The 23,629-nt window shown below is 34.2% G+C and overlaps 1 protein-coding gene across 1 annotated transcript in view; it reads left to right on the top strand.

Annotated features, from left to right (window-relative positions):
* The window catches only part of ST8SIA4 (ST8 alpha-N-acetyl-neuraminide alpha-2,8-sialyltransferase 4), an 88,112-nt gene that overhangs the window by 32,554 nt on the left and 31,929 nt on the right, over positions 1 to 23,629 (top strand). Inside the window, exon 4 of the mRNA XM_024563316.4 lies at positions 7,636 to 7,929. Coding sequence (XP_024419084.1) covers positions 7,636 to 7,929 — 294 coding nt within the window. The remainder of the gene's footprint in view (positions 1 to 7,635; positions 7,930 to 23,629) is intronic.

Genomic DNA, 23,629 nt, shown 5'->3' with positions numbered 1-23,629 from the left:
GACATGTAAAGAGAGTAAAGAGAAATAACAAAATAGTACAATAACAGCAATAATAAAGCTAGTAACAAAGTATTGACAATAGACAGATGAAATTAATTACAAAATGAATGAATCTAACTTTTAAGGCAGTTCCTTTGGGGAAAGGATAAATCATTTTCATTTGAGGAATGTCATATTTTATGGATATTCTTGCCCCTTATTCTTTGTGTACATCATATTATCGAAGTATTGTGTGGATGTGCTTTTATTGCTTAGCCTCGATGATTGAGACCATTCTGTATAATCCTACCCAGTTTCTTGACAGGCTTTGTCCTTCACTTTAATTTTTCAAATTCTCCAAGCATGATTCTCTATGTAATTTGAGAAAACTATTAATATTTGGGAAGCTTAATTTTGTGCCTTTTATATTTCAGATACTTATGATCTATTCTTAGTTATCTAAATTATTCTTTAATTTCTGTCTTGGGCAATTATAATGTAAAATAGACTTTTAAGCATATCTCAGTATTTTATGTGATCTTCAGCAAAAAGCAGAACACTATCTGGATTCAACTAGAACTGGGATTTTCATTTTTACAAATCACAAACTGAAACAGTTATACTTTAAAGAAATAAAGGGGGAGGGACCCTAACAATTGGAAGAATGCTAAGCGCTGTAGCATTTTTTCCCATCCTTATCTACCAACTTTTATTATGAGTAATTTTTGACTCTTGAGTGTTTTAAAAATATCAGCCTTTAGAACTTCTTTAGTTTCCTAATTTGTTTTGGATGATGATGGTTCTATTCACAGAAGATACTAGTCACTTAAAATAGATACATCAGTGAAACAGATTGTATTTCTTGTTTAAGTGTAAAAAATTCCAACCTGAAAGGATGATTTTAAAAATAGTCTATTTTAGTTAGCACAGCTTCTGAGAGTTGAACATTATAACAACTGTGCTTAAAATGCAATTTTTGTTAGCTCACTTCCCAAAACACACACTATATCAACTTTCTAATGCAACATCCTTAACATGTTTAGCAGAACTAACAGTTAAAAATAAATGTTAAAGTGAGTGTACAGGGAATCAGAAGACTTAGTGCAGAGCTCCGAATTGACAACCTGGGCACTCAGTCATGGTGGTAGATTTGTTGTTCTTGTTGTTTGGCGTTTATCATCATTGACCCAGGAGAGGCTGCCCCCTTTAAATACAGCAAAGTACATAAACAAAATTACCCACTCTTCAGAGTGGTGTTCACCTCCGGTTTGCGGGTCTGCATGTTTTCAGGACCTGGTTTGGAGCATCAGCGGAGCTCCCAGAAGCCAGAGAGATCAAACACCATTCTCCACAGTTCTCATTTTACACACACAGAGTACAGAGTAACTCTCATTGTTCTTACGGTTAGCGCTTCTAGTTTCTTTACAGACATCAACTCTCTGCAAGCAACTAAATATGACAGAATTTCATGAAGAGTAGAATAAAGATATAAGCAAATATTTTAGACTGCAATGGAAACAATTAGTTCTGCCAAAGATAGCATTGCAGTAGATATTAACCTTTGAGTTTTAACAAGTTATGACTTTTTTTTAGATTAAAAGCTAGAATGTCTTTGAAAGGAAAGTCATGTCAGGCAAATGCATCATCATAAATAAAGGGACACAGAAAGTATGTGCAGACGTCTGATTCTGGAAAGTAAGGGCAGGGACAAGGATGAATCCCTAGACTGGTATCACTGAAGATTTTTTGTTAGGTTAACAGCATGATCAAATATACATTTTAATGCGATGATGCCACTCTTGAAAAAGAGAATTATAATGTTGGTTTCCTTGTGTTAAAGAACTGGTTAAAGCAGCGATTTTCAACCTTTTTCATCTCAAGAGGTATATAAAGTAATTATGAAAATTCTACAGCACACCAAAAATATATATTTTGCCAATCTGACAAAAAATAAGTATAATTTGGATTCATTCACACTAGATAGTTTGTTGAGTTAGCTGTTGTCATTTTTTTATTTGACAATCTAAGGGAAAAGAGGTCATTGCCCCTGACTAAATAGGCAGGTATTGCATGTTTTAAAAATTCTGTGGCGCTCCGGTTGAAAATCGCTGAGTTAGAGCATAGTATTGTTTATAAAGATGCATAGTAATTACGTGCAAGAATATTATGTGCAAGAACATCTGTATTTTCCTACTATAATCCATTTCATTTTTTTATAACTGGTTAAAAATTGTTGATCAATGACCCCATATTTAATTAATGATCCACCAAGGGTCTAGCTAATAGTTTGAAAAACAATTAAGTAGAAAATTATTGTAATGATAGTTCAAAGAAACATGGAGGCGCCTAGGCTGAGAAAATATTAATAGCAATAGAGAATATATTCCAGATAAATTTTCTGAGAGGAATTTTCAAGACTTTGTAATGCATCTGATATGGAAGTTGAAAGAATTACAGAGATCGAGACCTTTCAGCAAGTCAAAAATGTGATATTTTACTAAAAGAGAGCATAGTCTAATATGTTTCTCAGTATTTTGATCTGTCTTCTAGAATGAGTTTGATTTTTTTCATTCTGAAATTTCCCTAGAAATAATATGACGCTTTTCTTCCTAACCTTGCCAGTAACGTAAACAAATCTGGATTTGTGAAAAATTTCCTCTTCTGTTTAGTCAGTTATTTTCATGATATGTGTCATTAGTATTTATTTCGGTGAAGTGTAGGGTTTTCTTGTTATTTTACCAGCAAGCATAAAATGTAATGTATGTATATTTGTATTCATTCACCATACAGAGAATTCAAATCTTCAACAGGATATTTCATCTCTAACACTTTGCTCACTACATAATGATATGTACCACATATAGATCAACTGTTAACCTTATGCTTCATATTCCAAAAAGTCACATCAATTAATTAATCTTGTTGCCAGCATTTTGAAAGATTTTTCCCTCTTGAGATCTGAGGTATGAATATTATTTTCACATTTACTATTCCTAAATGTCTTTGTTTAATATTTGGGATTTGGGGAGATATGTGGCTGAGTTGTTTTATATAGTATGCTTAAATCCTGGGGGTCTGAGACTATAACCTAAGATTAAATGGTAAACTATTATTTTTCCTACAGGAAGTCAGGGTGAAGGATGGACATAACAGACTTTTCCTCTGACTCTGAAAGAGATCACAGGTGTCAATAATTTCATTTAAAACTTCTGCATTGGAGTCATTCTAAAGTAGCTGTGCTTTTCTTCAATAGTCACAATGTCCTCGGACATGTTTATTAACCACTTTGATTTTAGTTGTTTATCTTTAAAGTAGAGATAACACTATTCCTTACCTCAAAGTATTGGAGGAAAGTATTGGTTTCAGGGCTATTTGGGGCCTACTACCCCCACCTCAGGAAAGTCTGAGAGATTGATAAATTGTATGCATCAGCTTCCCCTACCAATTTTGAGAGGATGACCCCAAAACCTTAAACACTTAGATATCAGAGATTATTTGTTCTCTTGGCTCTTCAAGCTCTAAAGCAAGATGAATGTAGATAGAAATCACAAGCTCCTCTGGGGGCAGAAAAGAGAAGAAGCAAGCTCCCATTTCCTGGTGGCTGACAAATGCGGTCCCACTGGTAACAGTGGTTTGGGCTAAGGTATTTCAGTGGTCATACGGAGAAACACACAGTGGGATTGGCCAAAGGAGAAAAGGGATGCAAACCATGCATTTGGAACTTACCTGAACATTAACCAACAGTGAGAAGGCATAGAGTTTAGTCTGCAATCCACTCAGTATAGGTTTCTTCACATTTAATTTATGTTTTATGTGTAAAGGAACAATTGGTAACTCCTTATATCAGAGAACAAGCTGTTTAACCTCAGTATCCTGGATGACTCCTTCTGTCGCTAGCACAAATGTGTAAAATATACCCTGGGAGGAATAAAGACATGTCTAAATGAATGAGAATTATTTTATTGGTATTACTAATAATAACTGTCAAGATTACATTTTGGTGAGATTATGTAATAGTAAAAAAGTTGCTCTCAAATAGCAAGGTAGCTGGAGAAAGAATCTAAGCATGTGATGTGGTGTTTCCACGAGGAACTCTCAAGAACTGTTGGGCTATTGAAAGAGGGACCTCGTAGTTGCTTAGACTGTTGAACTATAACTTAAGGGAAATGGCAGAGAATATTGACAAATCTAAAAGTTATGTCTTCCTAGGGAATTCTGTGATCTTGAGATGTTATACATGAAATAAATTACATGAATTACTATTCAAGTGAATTTTAAAAAAATTATGTGACCTTGAAATAAATAGATGTACCTTGAGTTCTGCGTAAAAGGACTGTTGAAAGGCAATCATATCTAGTGTGAGATCACAGAGAAAATTTCAAAGGCCTAGAGAACAAGAGGGCCCAGCTGCATTTCTTCAGCTTTTTCAGCAATGATGGAAAATAAACACAAATAAATTGAAAATCGGGCAGCTTAGAATAAACAGCGAGTTTGGTCAACATACCTAATTCTGTGTATATGTCTTCAGGTTTTAATATGTCAAAACCAGTTGACAGTGAAAAATTCATTTGGCTAGAGAAATAGAGCTTTAAAATATTCTTATGCACTCAGTAGTTTTGACTCACAAAATTCATCATTTAAAAATTGTCCACTCTTCAATTTGATGAGATTAGTAATAAAGTCTAAAATGATATGTTACTTCATAAATGCTTACTACACATTCTGGCTCCTTTTAAATATTATGATCCCTAAGAAGATTTAAAGAAAGGAAGATTAAGAACATTTGATTGGAAATCTATTCATGATCTTGCTCAATCAGCAGCGTTGCTGCGAGTATCACTCCGAGGTTCACAACAAGTCGACGGAATTGCTGGAGTACAGCACAGCTGGTTCGTTATTCTGGTTTGTTATTTCGGCTTACTTAATGCGTGCCCTGATTATGTGGCATGCAGCTAATTATACGACTAAATATCTGACTCAACCACGGAGTAGTTAGTTTACTGGCCACATATGGACATGATGTTAATCTTTCCTGCCAATGAAAACTTGGATATAGTTGCTCCAAGGAAAATCAACCAGCTGGACTCCTGGAGCCAGAACAGGTTATATTTTACTATGTGTCCTTTTGTCATGCTATTTTCAGTATCACTATTTCTGTCCCTCACAGAGCCTGGTTAGGCTATTCTTAGGTCATAAAAATTTTACACTAAAGCTCATGTGGATTAATTACTCTTTGATCTCTTGGTTCCCTTCACCACAGTCACTTAGAATTCTTTGATTGCATCAGATATATTGGTTTATCTCCTAGATCAACCCTATTTCCAGAAGAGTTCTTCTATTAGTTTCCTTTTGCTTCCATGGTAGGAGTCCTGCTTTTCAGTACCCAACTTTATTGATGAATGTTGTTTTAGCTCTGAAATGACATGTGGCTAGACAATCCTGTTTCAGAAACATGCTCAGTCAGTCCTAAAAGAGTGTTAGTTAACTTGGGGGTGGAATAGCTTTTAAGTATGTGATAAGAAAAAGTAATGAAAAGCATAAAGTATTTACATGATATTTTTTCCTGAAAAGATAATTTACTATAATGTTATTTTTGTTATCTTACACTGGGTTGACTCAGATTATTTTTATAAGTATAGAGAAAATGAAGAATAGATATTGTGTTTCCATAGTGGAAATCTTCTGAAAAGAATTGCTGAGGATTTGTTATAGCAGAAAGGTATATCTAAAACCACCTCCCCTGACAGGAACATGCTAAATGCAATATTAACAAGCATTGTCTATTTTTTTACCTAAGGAAGTAGAGTGTCTGTGATAAAGATGTCCGAATGCGTTTTCCCCACCGTATCCAAAGTCATCTTATCATCTGCTTGCTTAGAGTTTTAGACTATCTTTAAAGCTGGTGCAGAGTGCATTTTTGGACTTCAAAAATCATTATATCCCCAGTCTTTCATGAGTTCCACTGTTAGATGTTCACTTTGGCTTCTGTTCACACGTAGCTGTTCTTTTCCAGGGAAATTCCATTCATAATATTCTGACTGTGGTGGGAGTGAATAATATCTAATATCAAATAGTGCTTGTATCACGAATAAAGACAAAAATACTATCTCATATAGTATAGTGGGCATAATTAAGTATGTATAACTTCAAAATATTATTTCTAAATAATGTGATGTGTTAATTTTTATTTGTTTTTTCTCAGTAGCTCATCCTGGATAATATAGGCTTTGCTTAATTGTGTAAGATGAAAGATATTTGTTGTGGTAGCTAACTGTTTTCAGAGATCTAAGAAGTAATAACATGTATTCATTGAAAGAGATAAAGAAGGGTATGCAAGCCAGTGTTTTTAACAGCAGAGCACACAGTTTGCTTTTTAATTAAATGTATCTTGTTTGAGAATTTAATTAATATAGCAAAAGAAAAGAAATGTGAGAAACTTTCATAATGCAGTCAAACCTGTAAAATGCAGAGAGAGGATAATCAGTTTATGTTCCCTTCCCCTAAAAGGCCAATATAAGGAAAGAAAAAGCAAAGAAGAAGAAAGTTTGTGTGTATATGTGTGCATGTGTGTGTTTCATGAAGGTGTAAATTAAATAGACTCAAATGTTTTTTTTTCCAAATTAGCAAAATCTTGTTTGCTAAAAAACTAATTCTTGACTACTCAACTAATTAAAATTTACCTTTTTTAGCAAATTAAAATATATTAAGCTAAAAGACTTTTTTAAATATCCAAAGATTTATGTGACAGAATCAGGAAAGCATCACAAATTGGATGAAGAAAAATTCAAGGTGTTTTCTGAAGCTTTCTTGTAATACAAGAATGAAATCAGCTTACAAGAACAGAGTCAGGCCGAGGAGCTCTGCAATGTCCTAGAGCTTCAGTTGTAAAAACAGGACAACCAATTCGGTCCCTCCTCCACGGAGGGCACATGCCTGATAGCAGGAAAAACGATCATTTTGAGGATGTCCTAAAAGGAACAGAAAGATATTTGACCAATAGTAATGACTTTTGTGCATTATCGCAACATTATCAACATCTCAAAATGGCATATTGAACATGAGAATTCCTTTTTCTTACTTTTATTTCCTATTTAGGCCTCTAGAAGGCAATTACAAGCATGTGTGTGCAAAATGCTATAAGGAACTGTAGTTTCTCTTTAACCTCAGGGTACAGGAAAGCCATCATCACATACTCACGTTTATAAAGTTGTGAAATAAGTTTGACAAGTGACGCAGAGTGGAATATCAAGTTTAATGGTTTTACTTGTAGAACAGCATGCGGTTTGGATTCCCTTCCTGCATTGCATGGCAGCCAATGAAGTTACTATTGCAAATCCACCTATTGGGAATTCATATTGTGTGGTTTTATGAAGACAAAAGCAAAGACAATTCTTAGACAACAGGTTGAATTAGTATAAATGACAATTTGAGCCCTACATCAGGAGCATGCATCTTTATTAAAGACAGTGTTCCTTATGTGTGGTGATTTATTGAAAATGTAATTTTACCGGATTATCTTTTTTTCCCTACCTGGTTTAAAAAAGGAAAAATAAAAAAACTGTGCTCATTTCTCATCCTTCTTTCCATACACACCATTTCAGGAGTGGATGTTTCCTATTTATTTTTCATTTGTCCGTGACTTTTTTTTCTTTTCAGGTGTAATCTAGCCCCTGTGGTGGAGTTTGCTGCAGATGTGGGAACTAAATCAGATTTTATTACAATGAATCCATCAGTTGTACAAAGAGCATTTGGAGGCTTTCGGAACGAGAGTGACAGAGACAAGTTTGTGCACAGACTCTCCATGCTGAATGACAGTGTCCTTTGGATCCCTGCTTTCATGGTCAAAGGAGGAGAGAAGCACGTGGAGTGGGTTAACGCATTGATCCTTAAGAATAAACTGAAAGTGCGAACGGCCTATCCATCACTGAGACTTATTCACGCTGTCAGAGGGTAAGTGTCTGGAAAGGACCAGTCTGTCCTTGGCAGAACGGAACACATAACTACACATTTTCTCTAGACAGGGAGAAGCCTCATAAAATCTCCCAGCGGATATATGTTTCCATTAGTTTAGAGTGGCTACTCTATTCACCAACTTGAATTTTCTTTATGTGCTGTAATATTTTAGCTCATTCTTTTTCTTATAAAGGCAAATATTTGAACTTGGCACTTATGAACTTGGCTCATGAAGAAACTACTGATTTATATATTTTTCTGTGTTAAAGAATTATAACAATTCATAGTAAAATTGATGAATTTGGGGTAAGAAAACAACAGAAATGCTAAATGGCTAGTGGGCACTATTGTGGACACATAAATGTTAAATGTATTTAAGGGGCAGGTAAGTCCCATCTGTAGTTAAGAACCCTACTGGAGATAGAGAAAGCTGGCTGGGGTAATATTCCTTAATGCTTCCTCCCCAAAGCTACAGATGCTTTTTTTATGAATTAAGTCAACATTTCCCTTTTATTAACTTAAACACAGAAGAAAAACCTAAGAAATGGACTCTTATTTAAAAGTGGCAAATGACCAAAAGGCCAAATTTAGTTGTGTGTGTGTGTGTGTGTGTGTGTGAAATACATAACACAATTATAAGCAATAATGTATATTTATTGAATATCTACTGAGTGTCATATGCTGTAGACACAGAGAACAAAAAGAACTGATCGCTGCTTTAAATGAATGCATAGCCTTTATGGTGGAAACAGAAGCATGCACAACTAGCCAAGGGGTAAACAAATAATATGGTGGGTATGTGTGGAATTTGTCCCGCAGGTTAACAAGGAAGTCTTAAAAGTCTAACATTTGAACCAGACTTTAAAAATAGAATAACAATTGTCGGATGAAAGAGAAAACCGAACAAAGAAAACCTATTGCATCATTAGAGCAAACCAAGGCAGGAAATGATTAAGTACACAGTAAACTTGTGGAATATTGTGGAGCATTATAATACAAAGTTGGAAAAATTACTTGTGATCTGGTTGGAAAGAGAATCAATTTTATTCTGCAGTAAACACAGTTAGCTGTGTGAATTTAGGAGGTAAATCTTATAACGTCAGATTCTGCATTGGCCAGGAGAGTCGCTAAAGACCGGTTAGGCATTTAAACTAATTTACTCATGATAAAAATGTAGGGTATGATCAGTGGAGGTGGAAAGGAAAGGCAAGTTCAGGAAAGCAACTGAATACAGTCACAAGAAGTCGTAAAAGAAAATGGTTTCCAAGCCCAGAGTTAAAAATAGTTTGCTTTATACACTATAATTGTAACTGGGCTAGTGTTTTCATTATTTTGTTATTGAGATGCTATCCTCAAAGATTTACCATTTCCTTGTTATGCCTCCAGACAGTTTCTTGGATTGTGTTATTCTGTGCACAATTAAATTGCATTCTTATAATTAGATAATTTTATTCAACATTTGTTCCCTTGATGTTTGACACAAAGTTTCAACAAAGTTAGATAAAATAAGTGCATTGGGATGATAAGTATTTTTTTTGTTACAAAGATTCCTGTTAAGTACACTTGAAAAAAAGCGTTCTTTTTTTAAAAAAATAATGTGTTCTTAACTATAATGTCCTGTGCTAAGAATACATCCTATTTTATGAGATGTCAGTGTTGAATATCATTTAATTCAGAGAAATACCTAAAGATATCACTCTGTCCTGTCTTACGCTTGCACACATTTTGCCAGATACATATACTCCAGTGATAGCTTATAAAGGTTAAAAAACAAATGTTTTGAATTTAGTACTTCCTAAGTATAGCAAACTAATTAGAAAATTCATCACTCTGAATTATTACTTTTTAATGGACTATTTTTAGAGCAGTTTTAGGTTCACAGCAAAATGGCAAGGAAGGTACAAAGATTTTCTGTACAGCCTGTGCCCCCAATGCATGCATAGCTTCCCCGTTATCACCTTCTTCCACAGAGTTACACATTTGTTCCAACTGGTGAATTGACATTGATACATTATTATCACTCAAAGTCCACAGGCTACACTACCGTTCCCTCCTAGTTTGCACATTCTGTGGGCTTTGACAGATGTATAATGCATGTAGTCATCACTGCAGTATCCTACACAGTAGTTTAACTGCCCTAAAAATCCTCTCTACTCAGCCTGCTCATTCCTCCCTCCCCATCAACACATGGCAAGCGCTGATATTTTTACTGTTTCCATAGTTTAGCCTTTAAAAAAATGTCTTATAGTTGGAATCATGCAGCATATACCCTTTTTATATTGGCTCCTTTTACTTAAAAAATATGCTTTAAAGATCCTTCCATGTCTTAGTGCTGAACAATATTCCATTGTCTGGATGTGCCAATTTATTCATTCATCTGTTGATTCCAAATTTGGCAATTACGTATAAAGCTTCTGTAAACATGTGAGTGCAGGTTTTTGGATAGACATAGTTTTCAACTCCTTAAGGCAAATGCCAAGGAATATGATTTCTGGATCTTACAAAGAGAATGTTTAGTTTTGTAAGAAATTTCCAAACTGTCTTCCAAAGTGGCTATACCATACTATGTTCCCACCAGTAATGAATTAACTTCCTGTAGCTCCACAGCCTCACCAGTATTTGTATTTCCAGTGTTCTGGATTTTGTTGTATTTTACTTTACATTTCTCTGATGACCTATGGTGTGTAGCATCTTTTTATGTGCTTTTTGACATCTGTATCTTTTCTTTAGTGAAATGTTAAGGTCTTTGGCCTATATTTTAGTCAAATTGTTAGTTTTCTTATTGTTGAGTTTTACTGATGATCCTGATTATGTAGCTTTATAGCAATCCTTGAAGTTGGGTAGTGTCCACTGACTTTTTCTCATCCATCGGTATTATGTTGATTATTAAAGGTCATTTGCCTATCCATATAATCTTCAAAATTATGAATTTTGTTCCTTAGATTCTGGTTTATATTTTCAGTTTACTACCAATAGCAAAACATAAAATAAGAGACATCATTCAAATATGGCATTTTCAATTAACTGGAATGCAAATAGAATTATGTGTTATTAACAACAATGAATTTATACAGATTTTTAATATATGTATTAAATATACAAAGTATACAACTTTTAATAATCAGTTCATCAGTATTCTGTTTATATTTGTGTACTTTTCTTCCATAATCATTATAAATATGAACTCCTTCACAAATTCCTAAGCATTTTATTTCAAAGAGCAACAAGACCAAACTTATGACCACTGGTGATGTTAATGATACGCTTTCTTTTGATTCCTGTGCTTTAGGTGTTTTTGACAAGACTTATCTTGAATTCTCCAGAAAGACCTTGTCTTGCTACTTTCCTGGTCATGTATCTATCTGCATATTTCCCCTGAAATGTCAAGTGACTGAGATCTAAACTTGGCCCAGAATATAAAAAGTAGCTGTGTAGATGCCTTTCACCTTTCAAATATTTTGGAAATTTGTACACATGGTGTATGTGAAAGGTAATTTCACTTATGGAATTAATAGAATTAATATACTGATGCACATACCATAGAATTTTGATGTAATGTCTGTACTTTACACAGCTACTAAAATGCTGAAAGAAAAGAAGGAAGTGATGAGATAAGATTCATATGACAACAAAACAAGAGCAAAGTTCCCAAATATCTGTTCTTTACGTATCTGTTTTACATCTCTCTGAAACCCTGTGATTAACACAACTAAGCAAAATACTTTAGAGTTTCATATCCTCTGTTAATCACTAGTGTTTGTTGTTTTGCATGAAAGCTTTAGAGTACTTAATACATGCATTTTAGGTCATACAAAATCACAATGTTAAAACAAAGGCCTTGCCAAGTACTGCAGTTAAAAGGAAAGTTTGAGCAATTCGGAAAGCAGAACACTCTTGAACAGAACGAGAATCATTTAGGTGGTTTTCATTTTGTCAAGCTTCACTATTTAAACATTATACTCTGAAAATTATGATGGTTTATTAATTTTAAACATTTATTTGTATGTTTTTAAAGTTATAAAAATATAATTAACAATCTCAAGACTCAAAGAGATTCTTATATTTTAATATATAGTCATTCTTCCCAAGCCATATTAAGTAAAACAGGAGGGAAAAATATAGCTAGATTCTAATTTTAAAACATCTTACAAATAAAGAAAGGGTAATTTCATAAGAAAAATAATAATTACAAATTCAAATTTGTATTCAACTGGTTTGAGATTGCAACCTTTTCATTAGTATTCTTTAGAAGTCCTACATGTCTACTTATTCTTATTATTATTTTATTATATCTCTTGTGAAGAATAGAATGATTTTCATATGACTTTAAGAGTCAAGAGGGGATTTTGAAAATATAAAATGACTTGTAGAAACTTAAAACTATTACTACAATATATAAAAATCAAGGGTTTTTTTCTTTATACATTTATAATAATATTATCAACATACAATTTAAAACTTCCTAAAAACTCCCAATTACATAATTTAATATAATATTTTAAATTATTAGATAGGATATTCAAAAATATTTTTATAAAATATCAAGTGTTAGGCAAAAAATCTTATTTTTATGATTAATACAATTTGATTCATAATCAAACTGAGTACTGTTTTTTGAGTGGGACAGCTATACTTAATCGTCTATCTTTTAACATGGCAGCAAAAAAAAAAAAACAGCTAAAGTTTAAAAAGTAGATCCTCTTTTCCACTACTGTAATTGATAATTTCTTAAGAATTCTCCCAGGAAATAGGTAGGTAAATGAACATATTTTAAAATTCTGTTTTATATACCTAAGCTTATATAAATTCCTGGTTTGGGGTTAGAATCGTGTGTGTGCCTGTACACTTTTTTGATCTTTGCACTTTAGGGGGTTTGCTCTTACAGTTCTCATCTCCTTTCCTCTTATTATAGTGCTCTTATCTCTAATCAAATATTTATGTTTAAGAGCTTAATGAATTTAAACTTTTGATTTGTTTACAATCAGTCCTGGAAATATATTCAAACTGATATATGAATCCTTTGCTCCCTGGCAATTATTATGAACTATTATTAAAATATTTATTCCAAAAATAAAATAAGTCAAGTGTTTTATAATATATGTAATCCATTATTTTTTTATTATTTTAATTCTACTGTAATGAAAATAATCTATTTGTCCTATTTGGTCACCACATTCTAATTATTAATTTGCTTTAATATCAATATTTACATAACTCACTCTGGCCTCATTAAATTAAGAAGCTTATACTTTGTATTCATCAGGATAAACACTGGTTTGAAAATTCACTGATGACTTTTGAGATTGATAGTAGTAAATATATTTTATGATGTCAATTTTATAGCGATACTAAAGTTATCTAACAATTTTATAAACTAACATCTTGAATAAAATGATTTTTAAGGAAAAGATAAATTCAGTTTATATAGATTTTTAAAATTTTGATACAAGTTCTACTTGTGACATTTATTCTTTATCTTTTAGTGGAGAATGCATATGCTATCCTTTGTTTTTAGACTTTGTTTTTATTTTGACACTATTATAGATGTTCCCCTTTCCCCCACACCTCCATTCAGCCCCTACCCTGGTTCCCCTTCCCTCCGGCCATCACCACACCGCTGTCTGTGTCTGTGGGTTGTGCACATACGACCTTTGGGTGATCCATTCATCTTCTTCCATCCATTAAACCCCTGCCCCTGCCCCTCTGACAGCTGTTAGCCTGTTCCATGTGCCCATGCCTCTGTTTCTATTTTATTCATCAGTTTCCACATATGAATGAAACCATATGGCATTTGTCTTTCTCTGACTGGCTATTTCATTTAGTATAACAATCCACAGGTATATTCATGCTGTCACAAAGGGTCAGATTTTCTTTTCTTTTTTTCCTGGCCTTGTAGTATTCCATTGTGTAAATGTACCACAGGCTTTTTAGCCACCCACCTACTGACGGGCACTTGGACTGTTTCCAGGCCTTGGCTGTTGTGAATAATGCTGAATGCAGAGCCGTGCAGCCATTGTGGAAAATAGTATGGAGTTTCCTCAAAAAATTGAAAATGGAACTTCCTTTTGGCACAGCATTTCCACTTCTGGGAATATAACGTAAGAATGACAAAACACCAATTTGAAAGAGTATATGCATTCCTATGTTCATAGCCACATTATTTATAAGCTATCCTTATATGTGACCAATATCCCCGATATTTTTTATTGGAAGGATAATTTAACAACTACAAAAAAAATGTACAAGTGTGAGATAAATTGACCACATGACTGCTTTAATTTTGCACGGAATTAAGAATTTTCCTTTGAAATATTTTATATACCCCTCATAACCCATATCAGTGTTTTTAAATTAGAGTTCATAGGTACATATTCAGAGTGAGAAAAAAGGTTCTTACTCTCTTTAAAATATGTTTTTATGTTGATCCAAACAGAGAACATTTGCTTAAAGAATTTTCAATAATTATGTTGGAGTTTGATTTCCAAGGGAGGAAAAAAATCCTATCTTATTCTGACTGTAGACAGGACTATTTTCAATCTTAAGTCTCACATTTGTATCCTTTCAAGTGTGAATATTGACGTAAATAAGCATTTAGATTAATTTGGGCTCCAAGTTCTACTGGTTATATACTTTGTTCTTACTGAAGTGAATATTAAAACCATCACAAGAAACATTTGCATTTGATTTTCACAAACACCTTGAGGAATGTATTCTCTGGCACCTAAAGCAGGTACGTTTAACTTGTGATCATCATGGTAGTGGAGGTAATTTTGTAAACATTCCTGCTTTAAAGTCATTTCATTTGTAATTTAAATATTCTTCATATTATCCAATACCACAATTTAACTAATCCACTGAAATCTAAATGTTTAGTTTTAATAGTAAAAGGCACACACACACACAAACACCCAAATATGTAGACAGACAGACAGACAGACATAGAGGTAGAGATAGAAAAGATATAGGTATAGGTGTTTGTTATGGTGCCATTTAGCATATTGAATTTATTCTTTCCTTGGTTTTCTGAAATTGTTAAACTTTTTAAAATTCATAGCTCTGTTTATAAATGTAAATAAATAATATCTGTTTATAAAATTATTTTTGGAGTAATACGTGCTGCATATATGAAAAATAAAAGTAGTATACACACATGCTATATATTCACACTATATATATATTTACTATACTATTAATATTTATATATACTTACAAAGTATATAAGATAATGTAATATTACATATAATTAGAGAATATATAATACTAGTATATTTACATATACTAGTGTGTGTATATGTGTGTGTATATGCATATATAAAACAACTTATTCCACTCAAGTTCCTTTGATAGACTTTTTACATGTCAGACACAGTATCAATAATACATTGACTTTCCTTATTATTATGATACATTGTTGATTCATACTGAACTTGTTATGACTTGGGATTTTCAAAGGCTGATTTTGTTGTGTTTAATTTATAACAAAATTCTCATACTTTATAGTTATGTTGTTGCTATTTGTTGTGCTATCTTGAATTTATTCCTAGCAATTTCATGTTGTGTTGGGAGAATAAGTATTTTTTACACTGCTACTGTGACTAAACTTTTAAGTTATTTTTATTCAGAATATAAGATAAAATTATAATTAATCTAAATATTTCATGAGTAGTATACATGCTTCTTCATTTTTGTTATTAAATAAAATTATATTGATCAGTGGGGTATCACTTAGTATACTCTCTTGTATTTCCCAGCATTTTGCTGGATCATTGATGTTTTCTTGTGGCGTGCAGCCAGTAGACCGGCTGATTCACAGTTAATGATCACAGTCACAATTCCTGCTTGTTGATTTAAATGTAGGTGGAAATAACAAGCATGACAGAAACCAAATCAAGTGAATTTCTAGCTAACCTCTTCTCTGCGTAGTTTGTCACTGTGTTGTAAAATGTTTTGTTGGCCCAGTATAACTATTAAAATAAGCATACATTAGTTCACAATATATGCTTTTTATGTGGCTCTTAACAAATAAAAAAATTGTATTTTCATACATCTTCCAGCATCAACTTTTTCAGTTTTAAAATTAACACAAAAATATCATTTCTTAGACTTCAGTTACTGCAATCATCTTTCAAGTGTGAAAATGTGTCAATTTTAAGTGAAAATGTAAAAAAAAAAAAAAAGCTAGATAAATTTAGATTGATCCCTCACAGGCTAAATTCATGTGAATGGCATGTGCTTGCACAAGAATCTGAGTCAGATGAGGCTCCAAATAGAACCTCCAGTAGAAATGTGGGATGAAACAGACCATTAGCAGACTTCAGAAAATTTAAGTTCACCACTGTTGTTCAAATGAATGGTTTTGGAATACTGAATCTACTCAAAGTCACATAAGTAAAAGCATTTTTTTAAAAAATCAACTTTGAAAATAGACATATTCACTCCAAATGCTTTCTGAAAATGGCTTACTTGTTCTAAATTCAGTCTTATGCCCAAAGCACTTCCCTATGGTTTCTATTTTGACTGATCTGCAACGTAGCTATAACATTTCTTTATGAAACATGTGTCCTCCTTTAATGTTTTTGAACAGACACAGCATTGTAGATATTTTAAGCCTTATATTATCATGATGGAGTATTTCTCCCCTTGCTGGGGACTTTGATATCCAACGTTCTGGCATTGCTCCATTTCCTGATATCTTACTCTTTTTACTCTTGAAGTTACATTATTATTTTCTAGCAACTCCCATCATCCACATATCCTGGAATATGAAAGCATAAATAGCTTATATCTGAGCTTATATAGCTTATATATTCACGGGTGTGTGGCTCAAACAGGAACCTGTGGGAAACAAACTTGCCAGGCTGCCCTTAGCCAGCATGCTCTCCATTCTTAGTTCTCTCATTGAAACTAAAAAGCTTTGCAAAATATCTAGAATATCTTTTGAGGAGTGGGGGAGCCTTTATGGCACTGAGTGACGTTGACATATTCTGGTTTTCCTCATTGGTATGCACTGTTCTCTCTCCTCCACTTGGATAATTTCTACTCCTTCTGAAAGTTTCAGTTGAAAAGTAAATTCCAATTGGGCACAATTTCTATTTTTTTATGCTATTCACTCAGCTTTTATTAATGCAGATTCAACCCAAATCTATAATAACCTAATAACACTAATAATCACTCACAAACAATCAGCAATAACATCACACAAGAGAATTGGGAGATAATGAACCCAAGTCCCAAGAGCCCAGATCAGAGTCTGGTCCGGGAGGCAGCCATCAGCGTCTTCCAAGGCAGAGTCTGTGGCTTTACAATCTGCTAGAGCAGGGTTGACGGGAGCAGCCACGTGCCATCCTCTCTCTCTCAGCTGGCTCAGCTGTCTGTTCGAAGGTCCTTGCTTTTGTATTCTTGTACGATGTAATGCTGCATCAGCCTTTGATTAACACGTGTTGTTTTGTGCCGTCTCGATAAGCACATGAGGATTAACACACCCTACTGCACATGCTGGGAGCAGGTGGTGTTATCCCTCAGACAAGCATGTGTGCCTACCACATGGCACTGTGCCTGTGGAGGGGTTGCACTATCCCTCTGAGCCATTGCTCCTCCGCAAGTACTCTAAACATGGCTTCTTGCTTGACGGGACTGACTAATGTCCACATCCTTCCAGTACGTATGTGTTTTTGCCTAAGCCAGTTTTAGTTCTGCCACTAACAACCCAAAGAGGCTCAAAAGAGAGAATGGAATTCATAATTCTGGCTCCCAGCTCCAGGTTGAGCTTAGATCTTACATTCTGATCAACCTCACAGTCCATAGGCCTTCTTCTCTAAGGCCATTTAATTTGCTGTCCTTTCTTTATTCCACAAAAATTTGTGAGCTTCCCCCTGGGCCAGGCACCCTCCCATACCTATGGGTTCTGCATATAACCTAAAGAAGACATCTGGATGTGACCCTGAGGAAACTCACACGACCACTGCACCCTTGAGGCACACAGTCAACGGGTCAGTCCGAGCACTTTATCCTGATGTTTGGAGTACTCATTTTATTTTTGTAGCATGTATTTATGTCTTCTCCTTCTCCTCCTCCTCCTCCTCCTCCTCCTTTTCCCCCTCCTCCTCCTTCTTCTAATCAATTGGGCATAATTTCTTACTCTTGTCTCCTTCTCTGAGATAGACCTGGGTGTCTTTTCTTTGTATTCTCTTCACAAGGGATGTTGACTTTAATATACATTCATCAGAATGTATGATTTTCATTCATTTTGTTATATTGTAAATTTCATGAGAGCAAAGATTGGTTTATTTATCTCTTTTCCTTAGAAACATGAAAGCCCCATACTTGTTATGATGAGGGCTGAAACACAGGTATAGAGGGATGGAGAGTGGAGTCCTGAAAAAAAGGCCAAGTTGTGTTGACTTTGGTTTAGAATTACTTCTTCTTTTCTTTTAATCCTCACACAAGGATGTACTTACTGATTTTAGATAGAGAAGAATGTGGAGGAGAGAGAGAGAAATATCGATGTGACAGAGAATCATCTATGTTGTCTCTCATACATATCCCGAATGGGGATTGTACTTAGGGTATAACCTAAGTATATACCCTGACTGGGATGGAACATTTTGGTGCATGGGAAGATGCTCCAACCAACTGAGCCACCCAGCCAGGGCCAGAATTACTTCTTTAGAGCAATCAAAGCAGCAGGATAGCAAGTCAAATGGAAGGAAAAAAAATTAATCAATCTGGCTACCACCAGGGATCACATTCACACTGAAACACAGGGCCACAATGCCAGAAGGAAGGCTTGAATCTTAAATAGTGAGGATCAAACCTGGGTATCTTGTCTTACCAGCAGTTTACTAATTAATCAACTGGTACATACTAAGAACCAACTTGTGCCCAGTATCCACAAAATCACAAAACCAATGCTTAGTAAATTTTGCCTGCTTAAAGTGTTGTTAAAATGAAGATACAAGATTAACTTCTGATTAAAAAGTAAACAGATCATAATAATGAAGTGTGATGACATCCATACTGCATATTTGAAATTCATGCTGGCCACCTAAGAAAGTTGCCCTAGTTTTATAATTTAATAACTTAATGTGATTTCTTGAATATTAGCTTGAGTATTATCTTTCAAAATCTGATATATATACACATGTATGTACATATACGAGGTCTGTCCAGAAGGCATCCAGCTAAGTAATATGAAATATAGAGGTACTTATTGAAGAAGATACAAGATACAAGAAACATAATACATAGGGCAATGACACCTCAGTCACAGTAGAATCCTTGGGACCTCACACTGTTCTCCCAATCTCAATTAGCTGCCCCAGCACATTTTCCTGAATCTCATCAGTGGTCTGAAATCTCTTCCCTTTCAAAGTTGATTTTAGTTTTAGAAAGGCCAGAAGTCACAGGGCACCAAATCTGGGTTGTAGGGGAGCTGAGTCAGCTGGGTGATTTGATGTTTTGCTAAAAAAACTCTGCAGGAGATTTAATGCTTGAGTGGAGGTATTGTCACGATGAAGCTGCCAATCACCAGTTGCTTCTGAATCATCCAGTTTCTGCAGAGGAATGTTCAAGGATAACACAAAATTTGATGTTGATTTGTTGCTCTACTCAGTCAGTCTTTTGAATACAACAGCCACACAGTACACATGCTCTCTCAATGGTGTCTACCACCCCCACTAACTAGTACAGAGAAGTCATCATTGATCACACATGAGCATTCCAGTCCAATCTCCTTGGTCGCCAGGTTACCTCAATTTCACATAAACCATTCTTATTATATTAACAATGGTTGGACTATTTCCGGGCAGACCTTGTATAGATGTATATATATATTGAGAGAGAGATAGGGGCAGAGAGAGGAGGAGAGAGAAATCTATTAATATTTTAAAAATAATTTATTATGGTGATTTTGAGAAGAAAAGTTGTTATTTTAAACACTTTAGCCAGGAAAATAAATTTATTTTTAGTATTTTTTAAGTTCTAAGACTGAAATTTAGTATTCAGAAAAAGGTTTATACTGCTACATTTAAGAGCTGCAGAAAAAATCCATGCATTTATTTTATATGTTTTATTCATTCAGTGGTTTTGGTTGTTTTATTGCCTTTCTACTTTTAAGACCCAATCTTGTAATGAGTGGTGGTAGAAAGTACGTTAATAACCTTAGAAATTCCCTTATTTCTCTGACCTTTCAGGAAAAAAAGAGGAACACTGATCAATATGCAAAATATGTATTGGATAAATCTGCATAAAACTATTCTAATGTAAGGCCAAGTTACTGGGCAATTACTATATCCAGAGATTTCCTATAAACATTAAAAAATTAGATGTGAATTTAAAATAAAAAGCTAATATATAATAATAAATATTTAAGAAATGAGTATGATATGAATATGGAGTTTGCTGAAGAAGGTTGTTGAATCAAGTGTCCCATAAATCTTTATATATTTACAGTTTCTTTTCTCCTTAGGATAATTTAGCTCTGGTATAGCTTGAAAGCAACAGTTTAGATTAGGTGTTTTCATATGATTGATTATAGTCAATTGGCATTTCTAGCTTCTAATATGATTGATCACATGATCACAGCCTCAGGCTACAACTTCAAAATTATGGCTATAAATATTTGAAATGCCAAGTCAAGATAACATACTCTAAAACAATAAGACAAAAGACTTGGGGCTTGCCCACTATACTTTTTTTTTTGTTACTGGAAAAAAGTCACTGATAGAGACTTTTGCATATTCAAGAGCCTGTATATCAGCACACCGTGATGCCTATTGCCAAAAGATCAAAGAAAGAGCCATCTCTCTTCCTTTTTCTCTCCTTTGATAGCCTTACCCCCAAATCATTTGAATATCTGGATAAATAAAACATATTGTACCTGAATAAAGACTTTGACAATTAAATATTTTTAAAGTCCCTTTAACAATGTCATTTGGTTCTCTGTTTATGTAAAAAATAGCAATGGGAAAGTACATTGGTCATGGGAAGGCGGGAAGCTCTGTTTCTTACAGGTTCTAGTTGGAGTCATATGCATGGGTTTGACTTCTCAGAAATAAGACATTGACATTTTCACATCCCATGCATAGAATAAGTGAAGAAGAATATTCATAGAGACTTGAGAAGAATAAGAATTATAGAGTCCTAGGAAAAACCAGTATTCAGTGGAAAGGGGAAAACCATTGTAGCTCTCTGAATTTGCTACCTCTGCCAGCTTGCCCTCATCAATGAGCATCCCAAACAGCCAGGGCTATCCTCTGCTCCCCATCAAAATGCTGAATGATGTTCCTTTATATGTATCGATAAGGAAGATTGCCCTCCCTTCAGATGAGGGCATCTGTGGTTCGATACGGTTTTCTGAAGATTATATTTAAACACAATATGTTTTTGATATATGTATAAACAATGGTACAATAGTTTATTTTGGGAACCAAATACACTATATAAGTTGCAAATTCTCATTTTTTTAAATCAGTGTTCATTGTCACAATCACTTCCTCCAAATGGTATTGTGGTGGGGCTGTCACTTTGGGGGCCTAAATGAAACCAAAATTGAAAGTACTTTTTTAGTTGTTAAGAATAATAGTTTTCATTATGTTTTAAGAACTTTATAGCCTTCTGATATACTATTGTTATTGTTACTACTTGATAAGTTAGGCAAATTTATCTGAAATGTGCTTCCGTGTTTCAGATATCCGACAGTACTTACACCACATACAATCTTAGATGAAATGAAGCAGCTAAAACAATCATGTGACATCTGGATGTTCGTACATAATCTAAATGGCAAAGAATTCTATATTACACTATTAATAATTTTTATTTTATTTTATTTTTTTTACCCTCACCTGAAGACATTTTTTTTTTCATTGCTTCTAGAGTGAGAGGAAGGGAGAGAGAGAAAAACATCAATGAAAGGCAAAAGCATCTATTGGTTGTATGAGCTTGGACAGGGGATTGAACCCATGACCTTTCAGTTATGGGATGACACTTGAACCCGCTGAGCCACACCGGCCAGGCCATATTATTAATATTTTTGATATTGAGCCTAATAGTTACCAACTTATTTTCCTTTACTTTGCTCCAGTGCTTACTGGAGCTTACTTAAAGTAAAATTATTGCTTGCAGCTAAAGTTATGATTTTGCATTTTATTCGACAAGTAATTTTATTCCTCACAGTAGAATTCTATAAACTTTCAGCAGAAATTATTTTATAACTATATATAAAATATTTTACAATATAACAAACTGGTCTTACATTCAAATACCTGTTTCCCAGTATTGCTTCATAAAATTTTATACTCATTATAAATGTTTGGCAGTACCTATTTTAAAATAATCAAAATTAAAGAAGCAGCATTAGAGTGGAATCTGAGCACTTTCCCCAAAACTCTCATCTTTGTTTTGCTTCCTAATAGCATCATTACAAAGAAAGAAAGGGAGAGAGAGAGAAGAGAGGGAGGGAGGGAGGGAGGAAAGAAGGAAGGAAGGAAGGAAGGAAGGAAGGAAGGAAGGAAGGAAGGAAGGAAGGAAGGAAGGAAAGAGAAACTTGAAACTTTGTAAAATCCGTATGTTTTAGAGTTAAATAATCCATCGGCAGGTTTTCATTAATAAAAGTCACTATCAGGAAGAATCAGTGCTGCTAAGCGCATTTTGTAGTTTATTCAGCTGGCAAATATTTTTGTTTCTTTTTTCCCCTAGAACAGATGCCTACAACAGAATTGCTGTAGTTTCAAAATCAGTAAGCTGATTATTTTATGGAAAATAATTAACAAGGAATATGTTCATACAAATATTTTAGTAATGCACAAAGCATGTCATCCCTCCCAGACTGGGTTAAAAATAAAATACAGAATTTTTCATTTAAAAAGTTTATATTGAATCAGCAAAATACTTTAAATCACATAATTCCACAGTTGAAAAATTTGAATAGATGTATTTCTTCATATACATTCTTTCAACAACATTTATAGAGTACATTCCGTGCCAGGAGTTGGGCGAGGTCTGAAGCTGCAAAGAAGACAACAAAAGCATGGGAGCCCTCAAGTGATGGAATCCCCACCTTCACAGTCCAGAGATTCAGATAAAGAAGGGACAAAGTAATCTGAGAGTCCATGGGATTTGGCAAACGCTTTGGAATCCCCCTATGGAGATATGTGAGCAGGGTCACTAAATGCAGATGGACAACAGAATTTACAAGCAGAATTAAAGGTCAGCTGAGAGTATAGAATTTACAGTAGTGCCTATTCGCAAGTCATATCATAGCCGTATACTGCATAAGAGTCTCTTTTCACAGAACTAAATGTAATACCTCCAAACCTTTGCTTGATAAAAAAATGAAAGAATGAAAAGAATATTAATCAGAGCCCCAACTCACAAAAAGCTTCAGGATCCATGGTAAAATTTATTCTAGAAAGGTAGGGAAGGTGATAAAAAAGAAGTATTTATGTAACTACTGAAATGAGTTACCTGTTTAGAACAATATAAGGTAACAGAAAAAAATGTCTAAATAGGTTTATGAATCTCTTTTCTTTCTGCACCATGATATATGGCAGGTTTGGCATTTCCCTTATTCTGGTTTTCTCATTTAACTTAGTGTGTGCAGAAAGTAAGTCCTTGGATTTCTCACTCCCTGTGAGTCACCGAATGTGACTGTAAGGGGGAATACGCTGACTGCCAGTGGGTTAGCCGGAGGGCAAGG

The sequence above is a fragment of the Desmodus rotundus genome, chromosome 1, assembly GCF_022682495.2.
Source record: "Desmodus rotundus isolate HL8 chromosome 1, HLdesRot8A.1, whole genome shotgun sequence".
NCBI lineage: Eukaryota > Metazoa > Chordata > Mammalia > Chiroptera > Phyllostomidae > Desmodus > Desmodus rotundus.
The sequence above is the reverse complement of the archived record's forward strand: the minus strand, read 5'-3'. Positions and strand labels throughout refer to the sequence as shown.